Genomic DNA, 23069 nt, shown 5'->3' with positions numbered 1-23069 from the left:
TACAGCAGAGATGTGTGTGTATACAGCAGAGATGTGTGTATACAGCAGAGATGTGTGTGTATACAGCAGAGCTGTGTGTGTGTACAGCAGAGCTGTGTGTGTATACAGTAGAGATGTGTGTGTATACAGCAGAGATGTGTGTGTATACAGCAGAGCTGTGTGTGTGTACAGTAGAGATGTGTGTGTATACAGCAGAGCTGTGTGTGTGTACAGCAGAGCTGTGTGTGTATACAGTAGAGATGTGTGTGTGTATACAGCAGAGATGTGTGTGTATACAGCAGAGCTGTGTGTGTATACAGCAGAGCTGTGTGTGTGTACAGCAGAGCTGTGTGTGTATACAGTAGAGATGTGTGTGTATACAGCAGAGCTGTGTGTGAGCATATATAGCAGAGCTGTGTGTGTGTGTATATACAGCAGAGCTGTGTGTGTGTGTACAGCAGAGCTGTGTGTGTACAGTAGAGATGTGTGTGTATACAGCAGAGCTGTGTGTGAGCACATATAGCAGAGCTGTGTGTGTGTGTGTGTGTGTATATACAGCAGAGCTGTGTGTGTATACAGCATAGCTGTGTGTGAGCACATATAGCAGGGCTGTGTGTACAGCAGAGCTGTGTGTGTACAGCAGAGCTGTGTGTACAGTAGAGAAGAGTGTGTATACAGCAGAGCTGTGTTTGAGCACATATAGCAGATCTGTGTGTGTGTACAGTAGAGATGTGTGTGTATACAGCAGAGCTGTGTGTGTACAGTAGAGATGTGTGTACAGTAGAGAAGAGTGTGTATACAGCAGAGCTGTGTTTGAGCACATATAGCAGATCTGTGTGTGTATACAGCAGAGCTGTGTGTGTACAGTAGAGATGTGTGTGAGCATATAGCAGAGCTGTGAGTGAATACACAGCAGAGCCGAGTCTGAGCACATATAGCAGAGCTGTGTGTGTATATACAGCAGAACTGAGTCTGAGCACATAGAGCACAGCTGTGTGCGAGTACATGCAGCAGAGCTGAAGGAGCAAGCAACAGCGCTAAATACATGTGTACATAATGTGTGTGCTGCATTATATTATAGGTGTATAATACACGTTGCAGAGAAATACTAACAACAGATCTATCACCTCCTATTCTACCCTAATGCACTAAAATCATTGGTGATGAGCGAGCATGCTCAGATATTGTGTTATCTGAGCATGCTCGAGTCCCCGCGGCTACATGTTTTGCGGCTGTTAAACAGCAGCAACTTATGTGGAGACTGCACAACAATCAGGCAATCCCCACGTATGTTGAGGCTGTCTAACAGCCCCACAACATGCAGCTGTGGGGACTGGAAAATATTACTTGAGCACTCCTGAGCATGCTCAGATAACACGATATCCGAGCATGCTCGCTCATTACTATTACTTATATTGACCCCTCCACTTCTTTACACAAAAAGGATCATTTTAATTAGTAGGACATATGTTTTCCCCGTTTTCTGCTGTCTAAACCTGGCTTGCGCCTTAGGCTACTTTCACACTAGCGTTAACTGCATTACGTCTCAAAACGTCTTTTTTCCGAAAAAACGCATCCAGCAAAAGTTTTTGCTGGATGCGTTTTTTCCCCATAGACTTGTATTGGCGACGGATTGGCATACGTCGTGTACGTTTTACGACGTATGCGTCGGAATTTGGCGACACGTCGTCTCAAAAAAACGTTGATTGTAACGTTTTTTGTCTCCGCCTAAAAAACGTGCCGCGACGCATCCTGCGGCATACGTCGTTGGCTGCAATGGAAGCCTATGAGCGACGGTTGCGTCGGGACACGTCGTACGACGCAATACAGCGCTGCAATACGTTTTTTTACACTGAGCATGCTCAGAAGCAGGATGCTGTTGCCAATTGGCCAGACACCCCCAAATCTATATAAACCTGGCCTGGGCCTTCAACCCCACATATGCCAGCAAGAAGCCTACAGAGAAGAAGCCTGCCAGCAAGACTCCAGACTGCCAGCAAGACCCCAGCCACAGGACTCCAGCCACAGGAGCCAGCCACAGGACTCCAGCCACAGGACTCCAGCCACAGGACTCCAGCCACAGGACTCCAGCCACAGGACTCCAGCCACAGGACTCCAGCCACAGGACTCCAGCCACAAGACTCCAGCCACAAGACTCCAGCCACAAGACTCCAGCCACAAGACTCCAGCCACAAGACTCCAGCCACAAGACTCCAGCCACAAGACTCCAGCCACAAGACTCCAGCCACAAGACTCCAGCCACAAGACTCCAGCCACAAGACTCCAGCCACCATAGAGCCAGTGTGAGTATTGCAATTTTTGTGTGCATCTGTGTGCCTGTGCATTTCTGTGTGTATGAGGTACTACTGACTACAGCAAGAGCTTAAAACCTGAAGAGAACCTGAGGCCTGCCATCGTCCTGCACCAGCCAGTGCCATGCTAGAGTCCAGATCCACCATGATGCCAGCCACTGTGAAGACCTGCAGCTCCAGCCAAAGGATTGTCAGCCATTTGTATGTATGTGAGTGTGTATGCGTCTTCTGATTGGGTTCACCTTTCTGCCTTTGTTGTACATATGTGTATTTGCATAAAGCTTATGTGCGTGCGTGTGTGTGTGTGTGTATTTTTGTATGGCTTTGTGCTTTTGTAAGTAATGTGCCTGCACCTTGCCTTTGCCAATCTTATGCCTGTTCATGTGGGAGGGTATGTGTCCATGTTCAGGATTGCATCAGGATTTGGTCAGGATTTTCCATCAGTATTTGTAAGCCAAAACCAGGAGTGGGTGATAAAAGCAAAAGTGTGCCTGTTTTCCTACTTTCCCTCAAATTGTTACACTCCTGGTTTTGGCTTAAGGTACCTTCACACGAAGCGACGCTGCAGCGATAGCGACAACGATGTTGATCGCTGCAGCGTCGCTGTTTGGTCGCTGGAGAGCTGTCACACAGACCGCTCTCCAGCGATCAACTATGCCGAGGTCCCCTGGTAACCAGGGTAAACATCGGGTAACTAAGCGCAGGGCCGCGCTTAGTAACCCGATGTTTACCCTGGTTACCAGCGTAAAATCTAAAAAAAACAAACAGCACATACTTACATTCACGTCCCCCTGCGTCCACTTCCTGACTGACTGAGCGCCGTACAGTGAGAGCAGAGCGGTGACGTCACCGCTGTGCTGTTTTCACTTTCACTTTGCGGCGCTGAGTCAGAGGAGGAAGCAGACTGCAGGGGACGCAATGTAAGTATGTGCTGTTTGTTTTTTTTACATTTTACGCTAGTAACCAGGGTAAACATCGGGTAACTAAGCGCGGCCCTGCGCTTAGTAACCCGATGTTTACCCTGGTTACCAGTGTAAAATATCGCTGGTATCGTTGCTTTTGCTTTCAAACACAACGATACACAGCGATCGGACGACCAAATAAAGTTCTGGACTTTATTCAGCGACCAGCGACATCACAGCAGGATCCTGATCGCTGCTGCGTGTCAAACGAAACGATATCGCTAGCGAGGACGCTGCAACGTCACGGATTGCTAGCGATATCGTTATAATGTCGTTTCGTGTGAAGGTACCTTTACAAATACTGATGGAAAATCCTGACCAAATCCTGATGCGATCCGGAATGTGGACACATACCATGCATGTTTGTGTGCGTCTTGTTGATTGCATGTGCATTTGTCCAGGCTTTAATTGGTTAATTGCCTTTTTCTGATGTATTGACTGTATAGTGGTCTGTGTAGCATGTGGTTAAAATGTGTTTTTTTTTTTTTGTTTTTTTTTTAATCTGATGTATTTTTTAAAAGTCTAGTGGTCTGCAGCTTGTGGTTTGAATGTGTGTGGTTTTTTTTCTATTTAAAAGTGATTTTATTTTCCTGTTAAAACCATTTGCAGTTGATGTACTTGTATTTAAAATAAAGAGCATTTCAGCTCCTAATTGTGATTTTTTTAAAAAAAAAAGTGAAAAAAAAAGAGAATAATAAAATGTTTTTTTAAAAAATGTCCGTAGTATCATTTCATAAAGGTAAATTTAAAACTGGTGTATGTACCAATGGTTACACATACAATACAGAGTTGGTTGAGGGCTTATTTTTTAATAAAGGTTATACTGTAAAGGTTTTATTTAGGGGGGGGAGGGTGATTTTTTAAAATAAAATGTGGCAAATATATTTTTGCATGGTGGGTTAACATTTCAAAGTGTTATTTTTTGGGACATGGAAATGAATGCTATAACGTGCAACTTTTTTGGGGATGTTTTGGTGTTCACCTGTAATGAACATTTCTGACATCATTTTTGCAGGGTGTTTATCGTTAAACATTACCTAGTTCAGGGGGTGGTCTAACTATAAATCAATTATACATATTACAGATACACCAGGACCGCAGCCACAAATCTTTCAAAGTAAGTTTTGAAGACCCCAAATCTGCTGCTTCAATGTGTAGAGCAGATTGCAAGTGTCTTTGAACTTTTACAGAGACACCAGGACCACAGCCACCGGCTGTCGTCAGCCCAGGACCACAGCCGCCGCCTGTCAGCCCAGGACCACAGCCGCCGCCTGTCAGCCCAGGACCACAGCCGCCGCCTGTCAGCCACTGACCAGCCCACCAGGACCACAGCCACAAATCTTTCAAAGTAAGTTTTGAAGACCCCAAATCTACTGCTTCAATGTGTAGAGCAGATTGCAAGTGTCATTTAACTTACAGAGACACCAGGACCACATCCACCGGCTGTCGTCAGCCCAGGACCACAGCCGCCGGCCTTGCTACCACAACAATGTCCTCTTCTGACAGCCCTCCTCCACAGCAACAGCGTGTATCGGTAAGTTAACACAAAAAAATTTTTTTTATTTTTTTTTTTTTTTAAATTTACATTTTTTTTGATCACTACATGCATAAATTATGTTTCAACAGGAAGCTGAATCAGATGAGGAGCTGTCAGAAGGGGGCGAGACGGGTGGAGAGATGCCAGTGGAGGAGGAACCAAGTGTAAGTAGTGGTGAAACAGTTGTTTCACACATCACACTGCACCATACACAAAACAGATTTTCATACATAACTAAACACAGAAAATATATGCCTACCTAACTGAGAATTTGTTTCCTTTATTTCAGGCTGCTGCTGCTGCTCCTGCTGCTGCCGCTGAAGGTTCTCCCAGACAGTCCCAGAGTCGGCGGACTCGTCGCCGCGGTCGGCCATCAGTGAGTTGTTTTTTTTTGGGAGGGGGATTCTATTGGTACTTTAGTGTTTCAGTGTACTAATTTGTTTGTTTTTCTTCTTTTTTTTGGCACAGGCTACACAGCGTGCTCCCGCAGAAGAGGATGATGATGATGATGATGACGACGACGACATCGACAGCCTCATTGAGGAGGTTCGCGAGCGGGAGCCGCTGTGGAACATGGCTGACCGCAGGCATGCCGATACCGGTGTCACCCGTCGGCTCTGGGACGAAGTGTGTCACAACCTGTTTCCAAGGCGGGAGAGCCTTCATCCTCAGCAGCTGAGCAAACTAGGTAAGTATTCACTTTCCAGTGATGTTTTGAGCTGACTGTAATGTATAGCATTTACCAATTTTTTTTTTTTTCTTCTGATTCTTGTCTTCACAGTTCAAAAGGTTAGGAAGCGGTGGGGGTCACTGAGGGATCGCTTTAAGAGGGAATTCAACATGGAGATGCAGGCCCCGAGTGGCTCTGCAGGAAGGAAGAGGAGCAAATACAAATATGGCCAGGCCCTCTCCTTCCTGAGGCGAACAATGCTGAGCAGACTGTAAGTATTCTACAGCCCACTAATAACCATGTTAACCTGTCTACTTAGTTTGCTTTCAGTCAGGGCTTTTCCATATCAATGTATTAATTTCTTTTGTTTTTTCTTTCACAGCACCTTCTCCAGCCACCGTGCGCCTGCATCTTCCTCTGCGCCCTCTGGAGCGATCCCTCCTGAGTCCGCCACTGAGGGCCACGTCGGTAGGCCCCACACCACTGTCCCCTCCTCTGACCCCTCTGTCCCCTCCTCTGACCCCTCTGTCCCCTCCACTTCATCCGCCCCAAGCAGTGGAGCATTATTGCAGGCTTCATTGCTCGCATCTGATGCTGAACAGATAGCGTTCCCTTTACCCCACCCCTCTGATCCTGCCACCTCGAGACCACCATTAGGTTCGTGGCGTCAGCGACAGAGGGGTCAGGAAAGGAGCTATGCTCCTGAGTTCTTGCACCTGAATGCATCCTTCCAAGGCTCTTTCAAAATTTTGGGAGAGCAAGTGACTGCTGGTTTCAACATGGTGCAATCACGCCTCAGTGAAACAAGCCAGGAAACCAGCAGTCGCTTGGATAGGCTGCATTCAGCTGTAAGTCCCGATCCGGCCAATATCTTTTTTAACTCCATGCTCAGGACCATGGAGAAACTTTCTTTTGAGCAACAGATGCGGGTAATGAATACCTGCCATAATGCTCTACTGCAGGCCATTAACGACCCCCAATCTACCCACACACCTCCCCACACCTCCACTACAATTCCACCCCAGGCCCCATTTCCACCCCAGGCCCCACCAAGGGCCCCATTTCCACCCCAGGCCCCATTTCCACACCATACCCACCATTACCAAACCCAGCCCCAATACCCACACCAGCACCATTACCAAACCCAGCCCCAATCCCCACATCAGCCCCAATCCCCACACCAGCCCCATTACCAAACCCAGTCCCACTACCCAACACAGTCCCAATACCCAACCCAGTCACAATACCCAACCCAGTCCCCATACCCATCCCGGCCCCCAAACCAAATTCATTCCCCACTGTTTTCTTCCTTGCCCAGCTTACCTTCCCCAGTTAGTATTCCCCCTACCCCAACACCACCCCCCTCTGCTCAGCCTCCTGGTTTTACCCCCCCTTCCACTGCACCCCAAACAAGTAGGGTTTCCCCACCTATCGACGTGGTCCAACCTTCCTGCCCCTCCTCCCCTAGTATCTCCACCCCACACTTTGAAAACCTTTAATAATGTTTTGTTATTGTTTGCTAAAATTTTTTTTTTCAAATATTAACAAATTGTTTTCAAAAAAATTGGAAAATAAAAAATATCTTTTTTTGTCAAAAAAAAAAATATTTTTTAAAAAAAACTTAAAATAAAATTTTCTCTGATTTAAATTCTATTCTTTGTGTGTGTGTGGATTTATTAAGGTAATATAATAAAAAAGGTTTAATAAAAACAAACACCAGACATGTGAAAGGTATAACATAATGGTTTTACTAGCAAGAAAACCACGCTTTTGGGTCTTTTTTTTTTTTTTTTTTGGTAGAAACACATTTTTTTACATAAACAAACACATGAGAAACAGGTTACACAATCATGTCTTGCCATGGGATCCGCCCGACAGGTGACACAAAATAATCGGCAAACTGGTCCCTCATCCTTGTAAATGAACCTGTAGAGCGAACCGAGCTGCTGCGGTAGTCCCACAAGGTGGTCTCCAACTCTTCATCATCCAAGGAAACGGGCTCCTTTGAAAGGACAAAGTTGTGGAGCACCACACAGGCTTTAACCACCTCGTCTGTAGTTGTGGTTTTCAGCTTGATAGCCGTCAGCAGAACTCGCCACTTCGCCGTCAATATGCCAAAGGAACACTCCACGACTCTTCGTGCTCTAGTAAGCCGGTAATTAAAGACCCGCTTGGTATGGGTTAAGTTCCGACTACTGTACGGTTTCAGTAGGTGCGGCGACAATTGAAAGGCTTCATCACCTACACAGACATATTCCAGGGCTGGGTCAGTTGTTCCTGGCAGTGGTCTGGCTGGCGGGAAATCGTAGCTCTCTCCATAAAGGCAACGACCCATCGGAGAGTTTTTAAGAACTTGCGAATCGTTGGACCGTCCATATGCTCCGATGTCCACGGCAAGGAACCTGCAGTTGGCATCTGCAATAGCCATAAGGACGATGGAGAAATACTTCTTATAATTATAATACTCCGATCCTGTTCCTGCCGGTTTCGCAATCCTTATATGTTTCCCGTCAACTGCACCCACACAATTAGGGAAATTGCAAATTTGCTGAAACTCTTCAGCACTTCGCAACCAGATTTGCATGGATGGTTGGGGGATATACTCTGGTTGCAAAGTGGTCCAAATAGCCAGACATGTGTCCTTCACTATTCCAGAGATAGTGGAAATGCCCAGCCTGAATTGGTAATGGAGCGAAGTCATAGATTCACCCGTAGCTAGGAAACTGTAAAAAAAAAAAAAAATAGCAAAAATTGCACAGACCAACAAGTTTCAATATGGCACTGTTAATTTCACTGTTTTTTTTTTTTTTTAAAGGACGGGACACACAATCAAACAAGCATGAAACCGGTGTAAATAAAGCAGTGGAATGTCCTCCCAGAAAACCAAAATTACATGCTGCAGAAAATAGTGCGCAGTATGCCAGCGCAGTATTGTCTGCAGCATGTAATGTAACATTAAAAATGACCAATGACAGAAAAAAAATAGAGGCTTACCGCAGGGTCACCATCAGCCGCTCCGCCGGTGTGATGGCAAGCCTCATCCTTGTGTCCTGTCTTCGGATGACATCCTCCATTTTTGCAAGCAAAAAATCAAAATGTTCCATCCTCATCCGCACGTAGTTGTGGAATTTGTGTGGATTGTGCCGCAACTCCAGGTACAGAGTGGACTGGACACCCCGGGTCATCCGTAGTTCATTAATTGGATGAATCCACAGTCGTCTCCGTTGCTGTAGAAGCATCCTACGCCTTTCCGCTGCCGCCTCCTTCTCCCGCACTATGATATCCAGGCGATTCGTCTCAAAGATAACGTCGGTAACCAAACTAGCAATCCTCCCAAGAACACCTTCCATCGCTGCCACAAAACTAAAACCCACAAAGATGGGCTGTAAAAACAGTAACTATATAGTTTTCCATATTTTCCAGTAGCCAATCAAATTTGGGATCCTCCCATTTTAAAAACGGATCCGTCGGAAAAACGGATGCAACGGATGGTAAAAACGGATGCAACGTATGCAACGCATCCAGTATTTTAGACGGAAACGTTTAACGGATTTGCGACGTATCCGTCGAAATGCTGTATGCGTGGCATACGTTTGTCTCCGTTTTTCACTTTTTTGACGCATCCGTTTTTTCGGCAAAAAAGACGTTTTGAGACGGTTTGCAGTTAACACTAGTGTGAAAGTAGCCTTATAGTCCGAAAAATAAAGCATCTTAGTTTAGACTGAATGTACAAATTTTCAACAATTTTGTAGGTGGGGGAAAAAAAATCACTTTGGCCTGTGAGATTTATCATAGCTGTTCATGAAGAATGATAAGTCTTATGGGTATGTTCACAAGGAGTTTATTTGGATTCTTCTGACTCCAAAATCAACTCTAAGGGTTTTTTTGGCATGTTTTATGACCCTTTTTTTTTTGCACATGGGAGTGCTTTTTTCTGCTTTTGTTAATTCAGTGATCAAATTTGGAACATTTTTCAAGCAGAAACGCCTCCACATTGCTTCTTTTTCCACGTGGATAAAACAGCACCATGAGCACTATAAGGGTGTTTCAACTTAATCCAAGAGTATTCAATGCGTTTTTTTCATGTGGGTTTTGGAGCAAAATCTGCATCTGCAGTCTGGGCTTCACCAATTTATTAGCTTATTGCACGCTTAAAATTTGCACCAACCTGTTGGCACATTTTTTGGTGTTTGGCGTCACTGTTTAGGCCATGCACTTTACTGCCAAAAACACTGCTGAGCTAAACATATGTGAACGCAGTCTAAAGAAAATGTTCACAAGTAGTTATTTGTTGTGTTTTTTTTTTAAAGGCTTTTTCTGCATTAAAAAAGGCAGACAAACCCCATAAAACCGCAGCAGAAATTCTTCATAATTAGGGTAAGTTCACACAGGGCGTTTTTGCTGCTTTTTTTTCTGCAGCAAAACCTGATCTTCTTGGCAGGAAAGAAGCTGCATCAAAAACGCAGGTTTAGGTGCGTTTTTTTTTTTTCTCTTTGTCCATGCTAATGTCCATGGATTTTCAGCAGCAAAAATGCAGCAAATAATGATACCTGCGTTTTTTTCAACACCCATTCAAGTCAATGGGTGAAAAAATGCAGCAAAAATGCTGAGAGAAGTGACATGCTCTATGTCCAAAAATCGCGGCAAAGCACAAAATGCTGATCACACAAAAAACAATGTGTGTGCATGAGATTTCTGAAATCTCATAGGCTTTGCTGGTATTGTAAAAAGCAGCTGAAAATGAGCAGAAAAAAAGGCTGCAAAAACGCCCTGTGTGAACTTACCCTTATGGTGTGTTATGACCTCCATGGAAAAAAAAAAAACCTGCAGTAAAAAAAGCAAAGAGAATTGTCATGCTGCATTAAAAAAAAAAAAAAAAAAAAAAAAAAAGAATCTAACCAAAAACAAGAAAAAAACGTAGCATGTGAATATTTTAGAAACCCGTTTCTGGAAAATGCTGCCTTTTTTTTCCCCTCCACATGAAATAACCGCAACAATAAATGCAACGTGTGAACAAGGCCCTGGTCCAGGAGAGCCGCTCATAATAAAGGGGTATTCCAAAGTGAACAGCCACTCCATGTTGGGTGCCCCCTACAGGCTAGGAGTGGTACTGGAGGGCTAGCTACGGTTCTGCAGAGTATCCAGTGTGATCGGGCATATATCGCACGGCTCTCCCTAATAATTTATTAGACGGGGCCATGTGATATTCATTATTATTTTGGCTTTCGATATCTAAATGTTTGTTTTTCAGTTTAGAGCGCTCGTGCTCTTTGATATTGGATGGTAATTTTTTTTTTCCCAGCAGAATTGAAACCATGTGCATATAACTCGATTTAATGAATTACAGCGCGATGGAAACTGAGAAGGATCTCGACACAATCCTGATATTTAGCCGATGATTGGCCGTGATTTTGGTAACGGCGTGTAGATTAAGTTCTTAGGTGGAAAGAGGTATAAAGATGTTTTTTATGAATACAGCGCTGGTCCTTTAATGAATCGTCGTCCCTTTATCAATTGTAGATATTTTTGTGACGACAGATTACAAAATACAACAGAAAATCAACTTGATCCACGCTTGCATTGAAGCCTCCCAGTATAATGACAGACCCCTTAACGAAAACAACCTGCAGACCCAATAGTCGTTGAGATCCATCATGTAAAGGATCCTTCCCTGCCAAGAATCCCGTATTAGGAATTCCTAATGCTCATGTGAACCTAGCCTTAGGCTACGCGCCCACGTTGCCGAATGATAGCCGAATTTTCCTGAACAAAACCAGACTCCTTTCGCAGGAAATCTGCTCGCGTTTTTTTTTGCGTATTTTTCCGGAGCGTCCCAATACTATATTATATAGTGGCAAATCCGCAGATTTTCCGCAAAATTTATGAACATGCTGCAGTTTTTTTGCCGCGATGTGTTTTGTTTTTTTTTTGCGGGAAAAAAAAAAGCTTCATGGGCACAAAAATTGCGGAATGCATTCAAATAATGGGTTGTTTAATGTAAGCTTTTTTTAAGCGTTTTTGCAGCGGTAAACCGAGGAAAAAAACGCTAAAAAAAATCCTAAAACTCCAGAACGTGGGCACACAGCCTTACACTGCAACATCATCACCGATATTTTGCTGGGTTTGCTGGGTTTTAAAAGACATTGGGGAAACGCTAGTGTGACGCAAGTCAGAAAGTCACAAGCAAAAGGGGCCGCGATTTGCTGCACGTCCATATGAAGAACACATTAATCATGTCCAATTATAAAAGTAGAAGAAACACGAGTGGCACTCACCACTGTCAAATTATTTTGTGCTTTTTTTTATTCCAAAGTCATATGGGAATACAGTGAGAAGACACACAGATTGGGCTACACCTGTTTCGCATCTAACTACACTTCATCTGGCCCTCGAATAATAATAATCAGTTTCCCTTATAATTCTCACAGATCTCTGGCAAGTACAGGTGGCAGACTTGATTTTTTTTTTTTTTTTGTGCTTTACCGAACTTGCAAAAAAAAAAAAAAAAACGCAGTAAATTGCAAGCAATTTTGCCACAAAGCACATATCGAACAGGGCTGTCGAGTCAGAGTCGTAGCCATTTTGGTGGAGCTGGTGTCATGGAAATTGAGGAGTCGGAGTCAGAGGTTTGGCTTACCGACTCCACAGCCCCGATTATCGAAACCCAACCATGGTCTTGTCGTACCTCCCCTTAAAAACCTAAAAGTGTGGTCTCATTATGTCTTTTCAAGAGTGCACTGCTTCTCTGCCTCCCAACGTACCAGGGGATAGTGTGCTCCTGATGAGTGACGTCCTGAACCAGCAGCAGGGTCAGAACTGTGCGCGCTCACGTGCCGCAAGCCTCTGCGGCATCCGTGGGTGCATGGAGCCATTCAGCCAGCTTCAGAGCAGCGCTCGTATGTTCTATAGCGAACAGCTTGTAAGCACGGAGCTCCTTGCCTAAGATATGCCGCAGAGGTGGCCGGTAACCTAGGCTTCGAGCAATACACTAGACAAACTCTCTGTTCTTGAAAACGAGGAGTAAATTGCAAAGTTGCTTGTTTTTACAAGTATTTTGCTATTTTACCCATTTATGATGATGAGACAAACCCCTTTTAAACAAATTATAATCAATGGCGGTTGAGCAAAATCTTCCACTGCCCATCTGCCTAAATTAAAGAGACAGAAGCTTCGGAATTGCAGATACGGGAAGCTGCCAGCAAGGCGTGTAAATGGAAGGTGGTGATTTACAGGATTGTGATGTCATTTTGTGCAACATTTGTCATATTTGTTTCACATCTGCGCGGCTTTTCCTTTGATAGTACACATAGTGTAGAGGACTATGGCTATCAATGTTACATAAAGCGGACATGCAGCGCTGCGTTCCCTCCCTGCGCTCCTTGCCCTGGGTATCAGCCTGTGGATTAGACTTTGTCGGGAGCCATTTATCAATAGTTCTGTGAATAGGACGCAGCGATCCAGGACGTAATAGCAGCTCCACAAACCGCTGGAGACGGTTTTCTTTTCTTTGTATACTTGTTAGCAGGTAATCGTTGCGGGAACCCTAGATCTTTATATGTCTAGTAACAGGACGTGTTCTGCCATGTAACCTTCATCAGGAGCTCAGGGTAACATACCACTTATACCGGAAGAACAGAACAACCGCTCGTCTGGGTGTAAAATATTTATGTTGTCACAGCTCAAAGGGGTTCCAGTGGGGGGAAAAAAAAAAAAAAAAGATACTTACCTTCCCCATTAATCTTTTCCGACTTCAGCTCTGATGTTCTCAACCAGACCAGGCGTGATGTCATCATGACCACCAGTGACCTGACCGCTGCGGCAGGGTATATTCCCACTAATTACTTACAAAATAAAGAGAAAATTCCCTTCAAATGGGTTTCCCGGATACTGAAATATACCTGACCGCCAGCTGCAGTTGGTTTAAAAATAAACAAAATGTTCTTTACTCACCCTCCCCGGGTCTCCACTATTGCTCCCAGTGTTTATTATTCTCTTGAATAATATGCTCGAGTCCCCGCAGTTGCATGCCTCGCGGCTGTTTGACAGCAGCAACACATGAAGGAATTGCCTAACAAACATATTTGAGCACGCCGAAGACACACTGTTAGCACAGGAGCATGCTGAGATAACACCTTACCAAGGACGTTCGCTCATCACTAGTAGTGATAGGCTTGCTACATCCTTGGTTGTAGTTTGGTTCAGGCACTAAATTTGCGCTGGTAAACAGATGGTAGCTGCATTTCGGTCATCCATAAAGTCACAGGAGGGTTTTCTACATTTCGTCAGGATACGATATAAATGTTGGATTAAGCCCATTGCCATAACCATAATCCCGGCATGTATGAGGATCCATCGTTCTAGCAAAACTCAGTATTGTTGGGAAGAAGGGACGCTGTGCATTACGGGGTACCAGAAGAAAACCCTATTCATGGAGGTGAACTCCGCGTCCTACGTATACACATAAACTGACATTACGGCAATATCAAGCCATGACAACGATGACCCAGCTCCTCCGTCAATGCTGACCCCGCTCCTCCGCCAACGCTGACCCAGCTCCTCCGCCAACGCTGACCCAGCTCCTCCGCCAACGTTGACCCAGCTCCTCCGCCAACGCTGACCCAGTTCCTCCGCCAACGCTGACCCAGCTCCTCCGCCAACGCTGACCCAGCTCCTCCGCCAACGCTGACCCAGCTCCTCCGCCAACGCTGACCCAGCTCCTCCGCCAATGCTGACCCAGCTCCTCCGCCAATGCTGACCCAGCTCCTCCGCCAATGCTGACCCAGCTCCTCCGCCAATGCTGACCCAGCTCCTTCGCCAATGCTGACCCAGCTCCTCCGCCAATGCTGACCCAGCTCCTCTGCCAATGCTGACCCAGCTCCTCCACCAATGCTAACCCCGCTCCTCCGCCAATACTGACCCAGCTCCTCCGCTCCAGATTTTTGTCTTTTTTACAATCACGGTAACTGTTTTATGTATGTAAAACCCACATTTCAGATAACCTGTATTTATACACACTCGCATAATGAGGCATGGACATTTCCCTTTTCATCTTGAGCGCTGCGGTGCCAATAAGATCTAACAGGGCTGAATGGATTCAATAGAAATCATTAGGCCGCTGGCCTGTCTGCACAGATAATTACACTTTTGGCTACAAACATACAGTTTTATTTGCTGCGGGGAATTTGACATTTGTAGCCAAACGACTACATAAAAGCAGCAGTGGTTTAACTCTCCAAGTGCGAGACCGTCCTTAATAATTCCTAGACCATTACTCTTCAGAACTGCGCCCGTGAGGTGGGATGGTGGTCGGGGGACCCCTATCTTGGATACAGGTGCACCCATTAATTCAGCTGGAAGTTATTGGAAACAGTTAACATGTTTGTTGTCAGACATTCCCCTAATAGCTCGGCAGAACTAGTTAGTTTTACTTATAGCAGAAGCCTGTGCAGTGACCGATATAAAGACTACGACACAAATTACCAGACCGAGACTTGTGCGGCCATTGAACCACAAAAGAATGCCGGGGGATTTCAGCTCTAAAGATTACAGAGGTGTAAACGCAGCTCTGGATCATAATGCAGAAATAAATTACAAAATGAAATGTATTACCGGATAAATGGTTGTACAATAAAAAAAAGTTATTTATCCACAGGATCGGTGATGATCTACTGAACGTTGGGGGTCCGACAGCTGGGACGTTAGACACCCAAATACAACTCCATTCATTCTCTATGGGGCTGTCATAAAAATCTGAGCGCAGCCCCACAGGGAATAAATGGCATCGTGGTCGAGCACGGGTGGTCGAGCACGAGCGGTCAAGCACATATCTGCAGGGCTCAGCCCCGGCGCTGATATCACCAGAGGCAAGTACAGGCTGTTTTTGCTTTTATAGTAATTGAGAAGGGAGTAGTCCAAGTAGTGGACAACCCCTTTAAACAAGAAACTATAGGCAATTAGCTCATTGTCTCATAAACAAACATCAATGGGAGAAACTGTGGACACTGTAGGGATAATGTGCCCCTGCTCGGTGTCCATACAAAAAAGGAGAAAAAGAAGCCACTACATAATCCGCACACCACCAATATTATGTATAAACAATGAACAAACTTTATTAGTAACAATTTCTAAAAACAGTTAAAACCAATACAAAAAAGAGAGAGAACTCCCCCAATGGACCTGTTCATAATACAATATACAACATACATGTATGACCAAAGATACTCCACATAACACCGTATATGTATATATATAATAATGTACAACTGGGTAGAACAACCAAACTATAATAAGGATGCGTGTCCCTAAATATGAACAATCCCGGCAGATATTGAGACAAAAAATAGAAGTCCCCTTAGAATAAAATGGACTGCTCATAAGTGAGTACTGCCCTGAATGAACATACACACCAGCCACAGTGCAAAATGCAGTGTGGCTGCAATAAAGATGAAAACAAGGGGTCCCACAACCGTGGAAGCCCCTGGAAGAACAACAGGCAGTACAACACCAAAAAAAGCCAGGGAAAGCCCAGATGATGAAAAAAATATAACCTGAACGGCCAGTGGAAGGAACAGGACCCAAGAGGCGGGAGAACCCAACGCGTATCGCGGTTGCTGGGACCGATTCATCAGGGGAAGACACCTGCTCGGTGTTCATTCACATAAAAGAGCAGCTATATAAAGCACTAGATGGTGGCCCGATTCTAACGCATCGGGTATTCTAGAATATGTATGCCCAGTATATTGCCCAGTGACGTAGTATACAGCACATTGCCACATAGTATATTGCCCAGTGACGTAGTATACAGCACAGAGCCACGTAGTATATTGCCCAGCCACGTAGTATATTGCCCAACCACGTAGTATATTGCCCAGTGACGTAGTATACAGCACAGAGCCACATAGGTTATTGCCCAGTGACATAGTATATTGCCCAGTGACATAGTATATTGCACAGCCACGTAGTATATTGCCCAGCCACGTAGTATATTGCCCAGCCACGTAGTATATTGCCCAGCCACGTAGTATATTGCCCAGTGACGTAGTATACAGCACAGAGCCACATAGTATATTGCCCAGTGACATAGTATATTGCCCAGTGACATAGTATATTGCACAGCCACGTAGTATATTGCCCAGCCACGTAGTATATTGCCCAGCCACGTAGTATATTGCCCAGTGACGTAGTATACAGCACAGAGCCACATAGTATATTGCCCAGTGACATAGTATATTGCCCAGTGACATAGTATATTGCCCAGTGACATAGTATATTGCACAGCCACGTAGTATATTGCCCAGCCACGTAGTATATTGCCCAGCCACGTAGTATATTGCCCAGCCACGTAGTATATTGCCCAGTGACGTAGTATATTGCCCAGTGACGTAGTATACAGCACAGAGCCACATAGTATATTGCCCAGTGACATAGTATATTGCCCAGTGACATAGTATATTGCCCAGTGACATAGTATATTGCACAGCCACGTAGTATATTGCCCAGCCACGTAGTATATTGCCCAGCCACGTAGTATATTGCCCAGCCACGTAGTATATTGCCCAGTGACGTAGTATATTGCCCAGCCACGTAGTATATTGCCCAGCCACGTAGTATATTGCCCAGCCACGTAGTATATTGCCCAGTGACGTAGTATATTGCCCAGCCACGTATGACACAGGTTAAAAATAAAAAATAAACATATACTCACCTTCCGCAGGCGCGTTGTAGCTCTGTCGCCTGTGTGGGGTGCAAGCGGCAGCTTACGGTCCCTGGGTGTGATGACGTCGCGGTCACGTGACTGTGTCGCGGTCACATGACCGTGACGTCACGGCAGGTCCTTGTCGCGCAGGACCTGTGATGACGTCGCGGTCACATGACCGTGTAGCGGTCACATGACCGTGACGTCACGGCAGGTCCTTTCCTCGCAGGCGCACAGGACTTGTGATGACGTCGCGGTCAGATGACCGTGACGTCATTGCAGGTCCTTCTGCCAGACCATCCTTGCCACCGGAACGTGCCGCTTGCATCGCGAGGAGCGGGAAAGGCGGCGTAGGTGAGTATATAATCTTTTTTTTTTTTTTATTATTATTATTTTTAACATTAGATGTTTTTACTATTGACGCTGCATAGGCTGCGTCAATAGTAAAAAACTTGGTCACACAGGGTTAATAGCAGCGGTAACGGAGTGCGTTACCCGCGGCATAACGCGGTCCGTTACCGCCGGCATTAACCCTGTATGAGCGGTGACCAGAGGGGAGTATGCGGGCGCCGGGCAGTGAGTGCGGGGAGTAAGGAGCGGCCATTTTCTTCCGGACTGTGCGCGTCGCTGATTGGTCGTGGCAATGGTTGTGGGCGTTTTGCCACGACCAATCAGCGACTTGGATTCCATGACAGACAGAGGCCGCGACCAATGAATATCCGTGACAGACAGAAGGACAGACAGAAAGACGGAAGTGACCCTTAGACAATTATATAGTAGATGGTCTTCACCGAGTCCTCAAAGGCTCTCTGATCTGACCCTAGGCCAAAAATAAGTAATTGTTAACGGACAGCACGTGGATGGCATCTGCGCCCGCGGCTCCATTTCAATACATTCATTACATGTGTGAATTTGGTCTGTGTATCTGACCAAACTCGGACATGTCTCCGATTATTATTTTTTTTTGCAAACCGATGGTCTGCAAAAGAAAACAGGCATATAAAGAGACCCATCCACCATCATGTGAAATCAAGGATTTTGGCACATATTAATTCTACCTTATAGCAGCCCTTCCTCTAAATTATTTCCTAAATGCGTTATATTTGGCGGCTATGCAATCGTACCGATTGTGTATCAATAAGTGGTGAACAGCGACCTCCAGACGCTTCCATCACTGTCATCATTTAACATCCCCTGACAAGGCGGCGAAACGCTGCTGGGAGACACAGACTAATAGGCAGGCGTTCCATGTCCGTGAGCTTTGCAGAATAATACAAGACGCTGACAACTCACCACTTGTTTTTCTTGCGGATGTAGTCTTTTTCCGAGAGGTTGACTAGATAAATCATCGGCTTGGAGGTCAGGAATAAATATTTATTTAGCACTTCAATCTAGAAGAAAAAGAGGAAATTGAGCCATGTAAGTGTATATATGTGAAGAAATCAAACACCATAAAAACTGTAGGACGTGCGTAAAAGCTGCTGGTATCTATAAATTATCTTATTCGTATGTTCCATAATGTTTTACCATTCAATCATATTTCATCTACTACAGGCCGGTGTCATCCCAGCAGGAGAGGACAAGCCATGGGTATGCATCTGTCCTTACCTCTTCTGTATGCATCATTCCTTATTAATCTAGAATTAGTCACTTTACATGATCTGCTTTGTGTATCTTAGTGATGTTATATTTACGGTATATAATATGTTACACCATAGTCTTCTGCCCATACTGGTAGGGTTTATATTGATGGTGGCCTCTTATTTGCATGATCTCTATATGTGTCGCTTATATTATACCAATAAAGGCTATACATATATATGTGTGTGTGTGTGTGTGTGTGTGTGTGTGTGTGTGTGTGTGTGTGTGTGTGTGTGTGTGTGTGTGTGTGTGTATACACACACACATACACAGGGGTTGGACAAAATAATGGAAACACCTGGAAACATCAGTAAAAGTTAGTTTAATATGGTGTAGGTCCACCTTTTGTGGTGATTACAGCCTCAATTCTCCGAGGTATGGATTCATACAAGGTGTGAATTGTTTCCAAAGGAATTTTAGCCCATTCTGCAGTTAAAACACCCTCCAGGTCTTTGAGCAACGATGGCGGTGGAAATCGACGTCTAACTTGAATCTCTAAAATCGACCATAAATGCTCAATGATGTTGAGGTCTGGGGATTGTGGGGGCCAGATGAGATGCTCAACTTCATTAGAATGTTCCTCGTGCCATGCTTTAACGATTCTAGCTGTATGAATTGGTGCATTATCATCCTGAAAGATGGCTTTCCCCTCCGGAAACAGTGCTTGAACCATTGGATGCACTTGGTCGCCCAAAATGCCTAAATAATCTCAGCTGTAAATTCTTCCATGAAGGGATATCATTGGCCCGGCGAATCTCCACGAAATAGCACCCCAGATCATCACAGAACCTCCGCCATGTTTTATGGTTGGGAGAAGGCAGTCTGGATGGAATGCTTCTTTCGGCTGTCTCCAAACGCACACTCGGCCGGAGGTCGGAAATAGGGTAAACGATGATTCGTCTGAGAATATCACATGTTTCCACTGCTCGAGGGACCAATTCTGAAGGTTTCTACGCCACTCTAAACGCTTGGAAACATTTGTCATTGAGGGCAGTGGTTTTCTAATTGCAGCTCTTCTGTGGAATCCAGATTTGTGCGGCTCCCGACAAACAGTTTTCGTGGAAACTGGGTTCTGTAGGTGTTCATTGAGCTCAGCAGTGATTTTCAGAGCCGTGGTCTTGCGATCCTCTCTCACAATTCGCTTCAGAGTCAGACGGTCTCTCTCAGTCAACTTTGACTTTCGGCCGGACCTGTGCTTTGCTGCGGACGTTTTTCCTTCTCTTTCAAACGCAGTCATTACTTTGGAGACAGTACCTCTTGACAAGCCAAGCATTCGGGCACTTTCTGTTACACTAGCGCCTGCCATACGAGCACCAACAATTTGGCCTCGTTGAAAATCCGAGAGGTCTGCCATTGGTATCAGGTTCTCATCAATGTTCTTACAATTATGCAAAACAAACAGTTAATTTACATACACATATCACGTAACACAGATAATCAACTACAAAACATTACCATATGCCACGGTTTGCATGTTTATCACGTGTTCGAAGATTATGATGCCAAAACGTTAGGTGTTTCCATTATTTTGTCCAACCCCTGTATATATATATAAACGTCGCCCGGCTATGTGGGTCGATTAAACCTACCACATGTTTCACCTTAACAATGGAGTGCTGCCTCTTTTTTGAGTCTATATATATATTTCTTTTTTTATTTTATATTGTTTTGTTTTTACTTTTGTGGGCATATGGCCCCTTTTCTTCACGCTGTTTTTGGTGTTGGGATAAAGGTCTATAATAACGATGAAAGACGACCGAAATAAATTATTTGATCTAAAGTTATCAGCTCCGATGACAGAAGATGGGTAGACTGTCACCGCTGTATGTCACCTGGTGCTGACTTTTGGGATATGGTGTGGGGGTGCTGTTTTATCCAATCATTTTGCAAGAAAATGTTGAGGATCCTAAAGGATGTCTCACAGGCTTCTATCCCAGATACACAGGAGGTCTACTTTTTTTTTGGAACATAATCATCAAGAAAAGGATTTGAAGTGTAGAATAATAGATGTGGTCCCAGTTCAGAGGAAGGGAGGCAATAGGGAGCAAATATTAAAAAAGAAAGAGCTCAAATGGATCTATGAGCTTAAAACACTCAAACCCAAGGGCTTGAATGCAGACTTCAATATATATACGGTGTTTTAGGGGGGATATGTTTGAATTAGTCTTTGTACTGTGTATTTGATACCTTGTTGTTTTTAATTTATATTTCAGTCTTACTCTCTTTGCTCCTCAGAATGTAGTCCCAGAGAAATTTCACCAACTGAGAAGGAGGCGCATGGAGGACGGAAATTTTATAAATTTGTTTTCACTATTACCCCTCTCAAAATAATTTTTTTCAAATTCATTAGTGCACTTTGCTGCTGAACTACTGAATATGTTGTTTTGTATTGGACCTGTCACTTAATCATAATAAAGGATATTTAATAAGTATGGTGGTTACTGGCTTTGAATATGGTATTGAATGATTATGGAAAGAAAGAAAAAGAAAGGTACACCCCATTAAAAAAGTATGCTGGTATCATATAGGTGTTATAACTGCGACTCTTTGGTCCGGAGGGACAACTGAGGAGCAGAATGACCCTATTGACTCACGGGGGCCATATGGTAGATGTGGTCAGCCGTGGGGTCAAGATACATTTTTAGCACCTAAAGCATAACACAGTAAAGATATTATAAGTATGTTATGATAGCAAGTTTAGGTCCGGAGGGACAGTAAAGGAGTTGTACCAATGTTGGCACACGGGGGCTATACGAAAGTTTCTGCCATCCGTGGGGTTAGTATATCTTTAAATATTGGTATTTAGAGCCAGAGACGTACCAACAATAAAAATAATAAAAAACAATATAAATATCACTTATCTATTTGTTGAGGTTCAGTGACAGACCCGCTTTAATTTTGGGATATATATCACAATATCTAAGATAAGATTATTCGGTGGTGACACAGTGGAATGTACTAAGACAAAATGTAGAGTCTCCCCTATTTATAGCAACTAAAATACACTTCAGCGTCAGCGCTGAAGATATGAGACATGGGAGGTGTTCCCAAGTCATTGCGCAGATGCTGGGAAGTAGTACGATGAGGGAGCCACTACCAATATGGCGGCGTTAAGCGCTACTGCGCATGCGCTTTACAGAAATTGCAATACGGAGCTTTCTATTGGTTGTGGGACCTCTCAGTGTTATGATGCGACTCAGACATGCGCAGTAGACGGCGGAAGACGCCGACTTTGAGACAGAAAGTCCTCCATGAGCCTCATATGTAATGTGGGTGAGCAGACAGTCGGAATATTAATATGCAAATGAAATGTCTATAACTAAGAGATTATTTATCTGTAAGATCATTGATGACTGAATAGTAATATTGCGGGAGCAGATGTAAGCTTTAAACTAGACTTTTTATGCACATAGGCACAAAGCACTTTATATTTAAGCACAGGACACAAATATATGATGTATAATGTAAATATTTTATGGACTATGGTAATTATCTATGATGATTGTGAACATTGTAACACTTGTTGAAGCACCTATAAATAATTAGCAGGTATGGTTACTCACTGCTTGATAAAGGCTCAGATTGAGCTGAAACGTCGCCCGGCTATGTGGGTCGATTAAACCTACCACATGTTTCACCTTAACAATGGAGTGCTGCCTCTTTTTTGAGTCTATATATATATTTCTTTTTTTATTTTATATTGTTTTGTTTTTACTTTTGTGGGCATATGGCCCCTTTTCTTCACGCTGTTTTTGGTGTTTGGATAAAGGTCTATAATAACGATGAAAGACGAGCGAAAGAAATTATTTGATCTAAAGTTATCAGCTCCGATGACAGAAGATGGGTAGACTGTCACCGCTGTATGTCACCTGGTGCTGACTTTTGGGATATGGTGTGGGGGTGCTGTTTTATCCAATCATTTTGCAAGAAAATGTTGAGGATCCTAAAGGATGTCTCACAGGCTTCTATCCCAGATACACAGGAGGTCTACTTTTTGGGCCTTCTAGATGAATCTGTGTGACCCCACCATATCCACCCCTCCTCATGGGAAATTTTATTCCTCGTACGTAAAGCAATTGGTGGATGGGAGATAAAAGGGGGGGGGGGCTTAATAGTCTCCTCACCAAATTGCACCTCACCACATGTGCGATCGGCAACATCCCATCCCACCTCCTCCCCACCTCACCACCACTCTTATCCCATCCCTAACCCACCTCTTCAACCTATCACTATCTTCTGGCACCTTCCCTTCTGCTTTCAAACATGCCACAAT

General features: G+C 44.4%; 1 protein-coding gene across 2 annotated transcripts in view; it reads right to left on the bottom strand.

Moving 5' to 3' along the window:
- OLA1 (Obg like ATPase 1) overlaps nucleotides 1-23069 on the bottom strand; it is a 206541-nt gene that overhangs the window by 58831 nt on the left and 124641 nt on the right. For both annotated transcript variants that reach the window (XM_077272663.1, XM_077272662.1), the window contains one exon: nucleotides 18449-18546. In XM_077272663.1, coding sequence (XP_077128778.1) covers nucleotides 18449-18546 — 98 coding nt within the window. The remainder of the gene's footprint in view (nucleotides 1-18448; nucleotides 18547-23069) is intronic.

This window comes from Ranitomeya variabilis, chromosome 7 (genome assembly GCF_051348905.1).
Source record: "Ranitomeya variabilis isolate aRanVar5 chromosome 7, aRanVar5.hap1, whole genome shotgun sequence".
NCBI lineage: Eukaryota > Metazoa > Chordata > Amphibia > Anura > Dendrobatidae > Ranitomeya > Ranitomeya variabilis.
The sequence above is the reverse complement of the archived record's forward strand: the minus strand, read 5'-3'. Positions and strand labels throughout refer to the sequence as shown.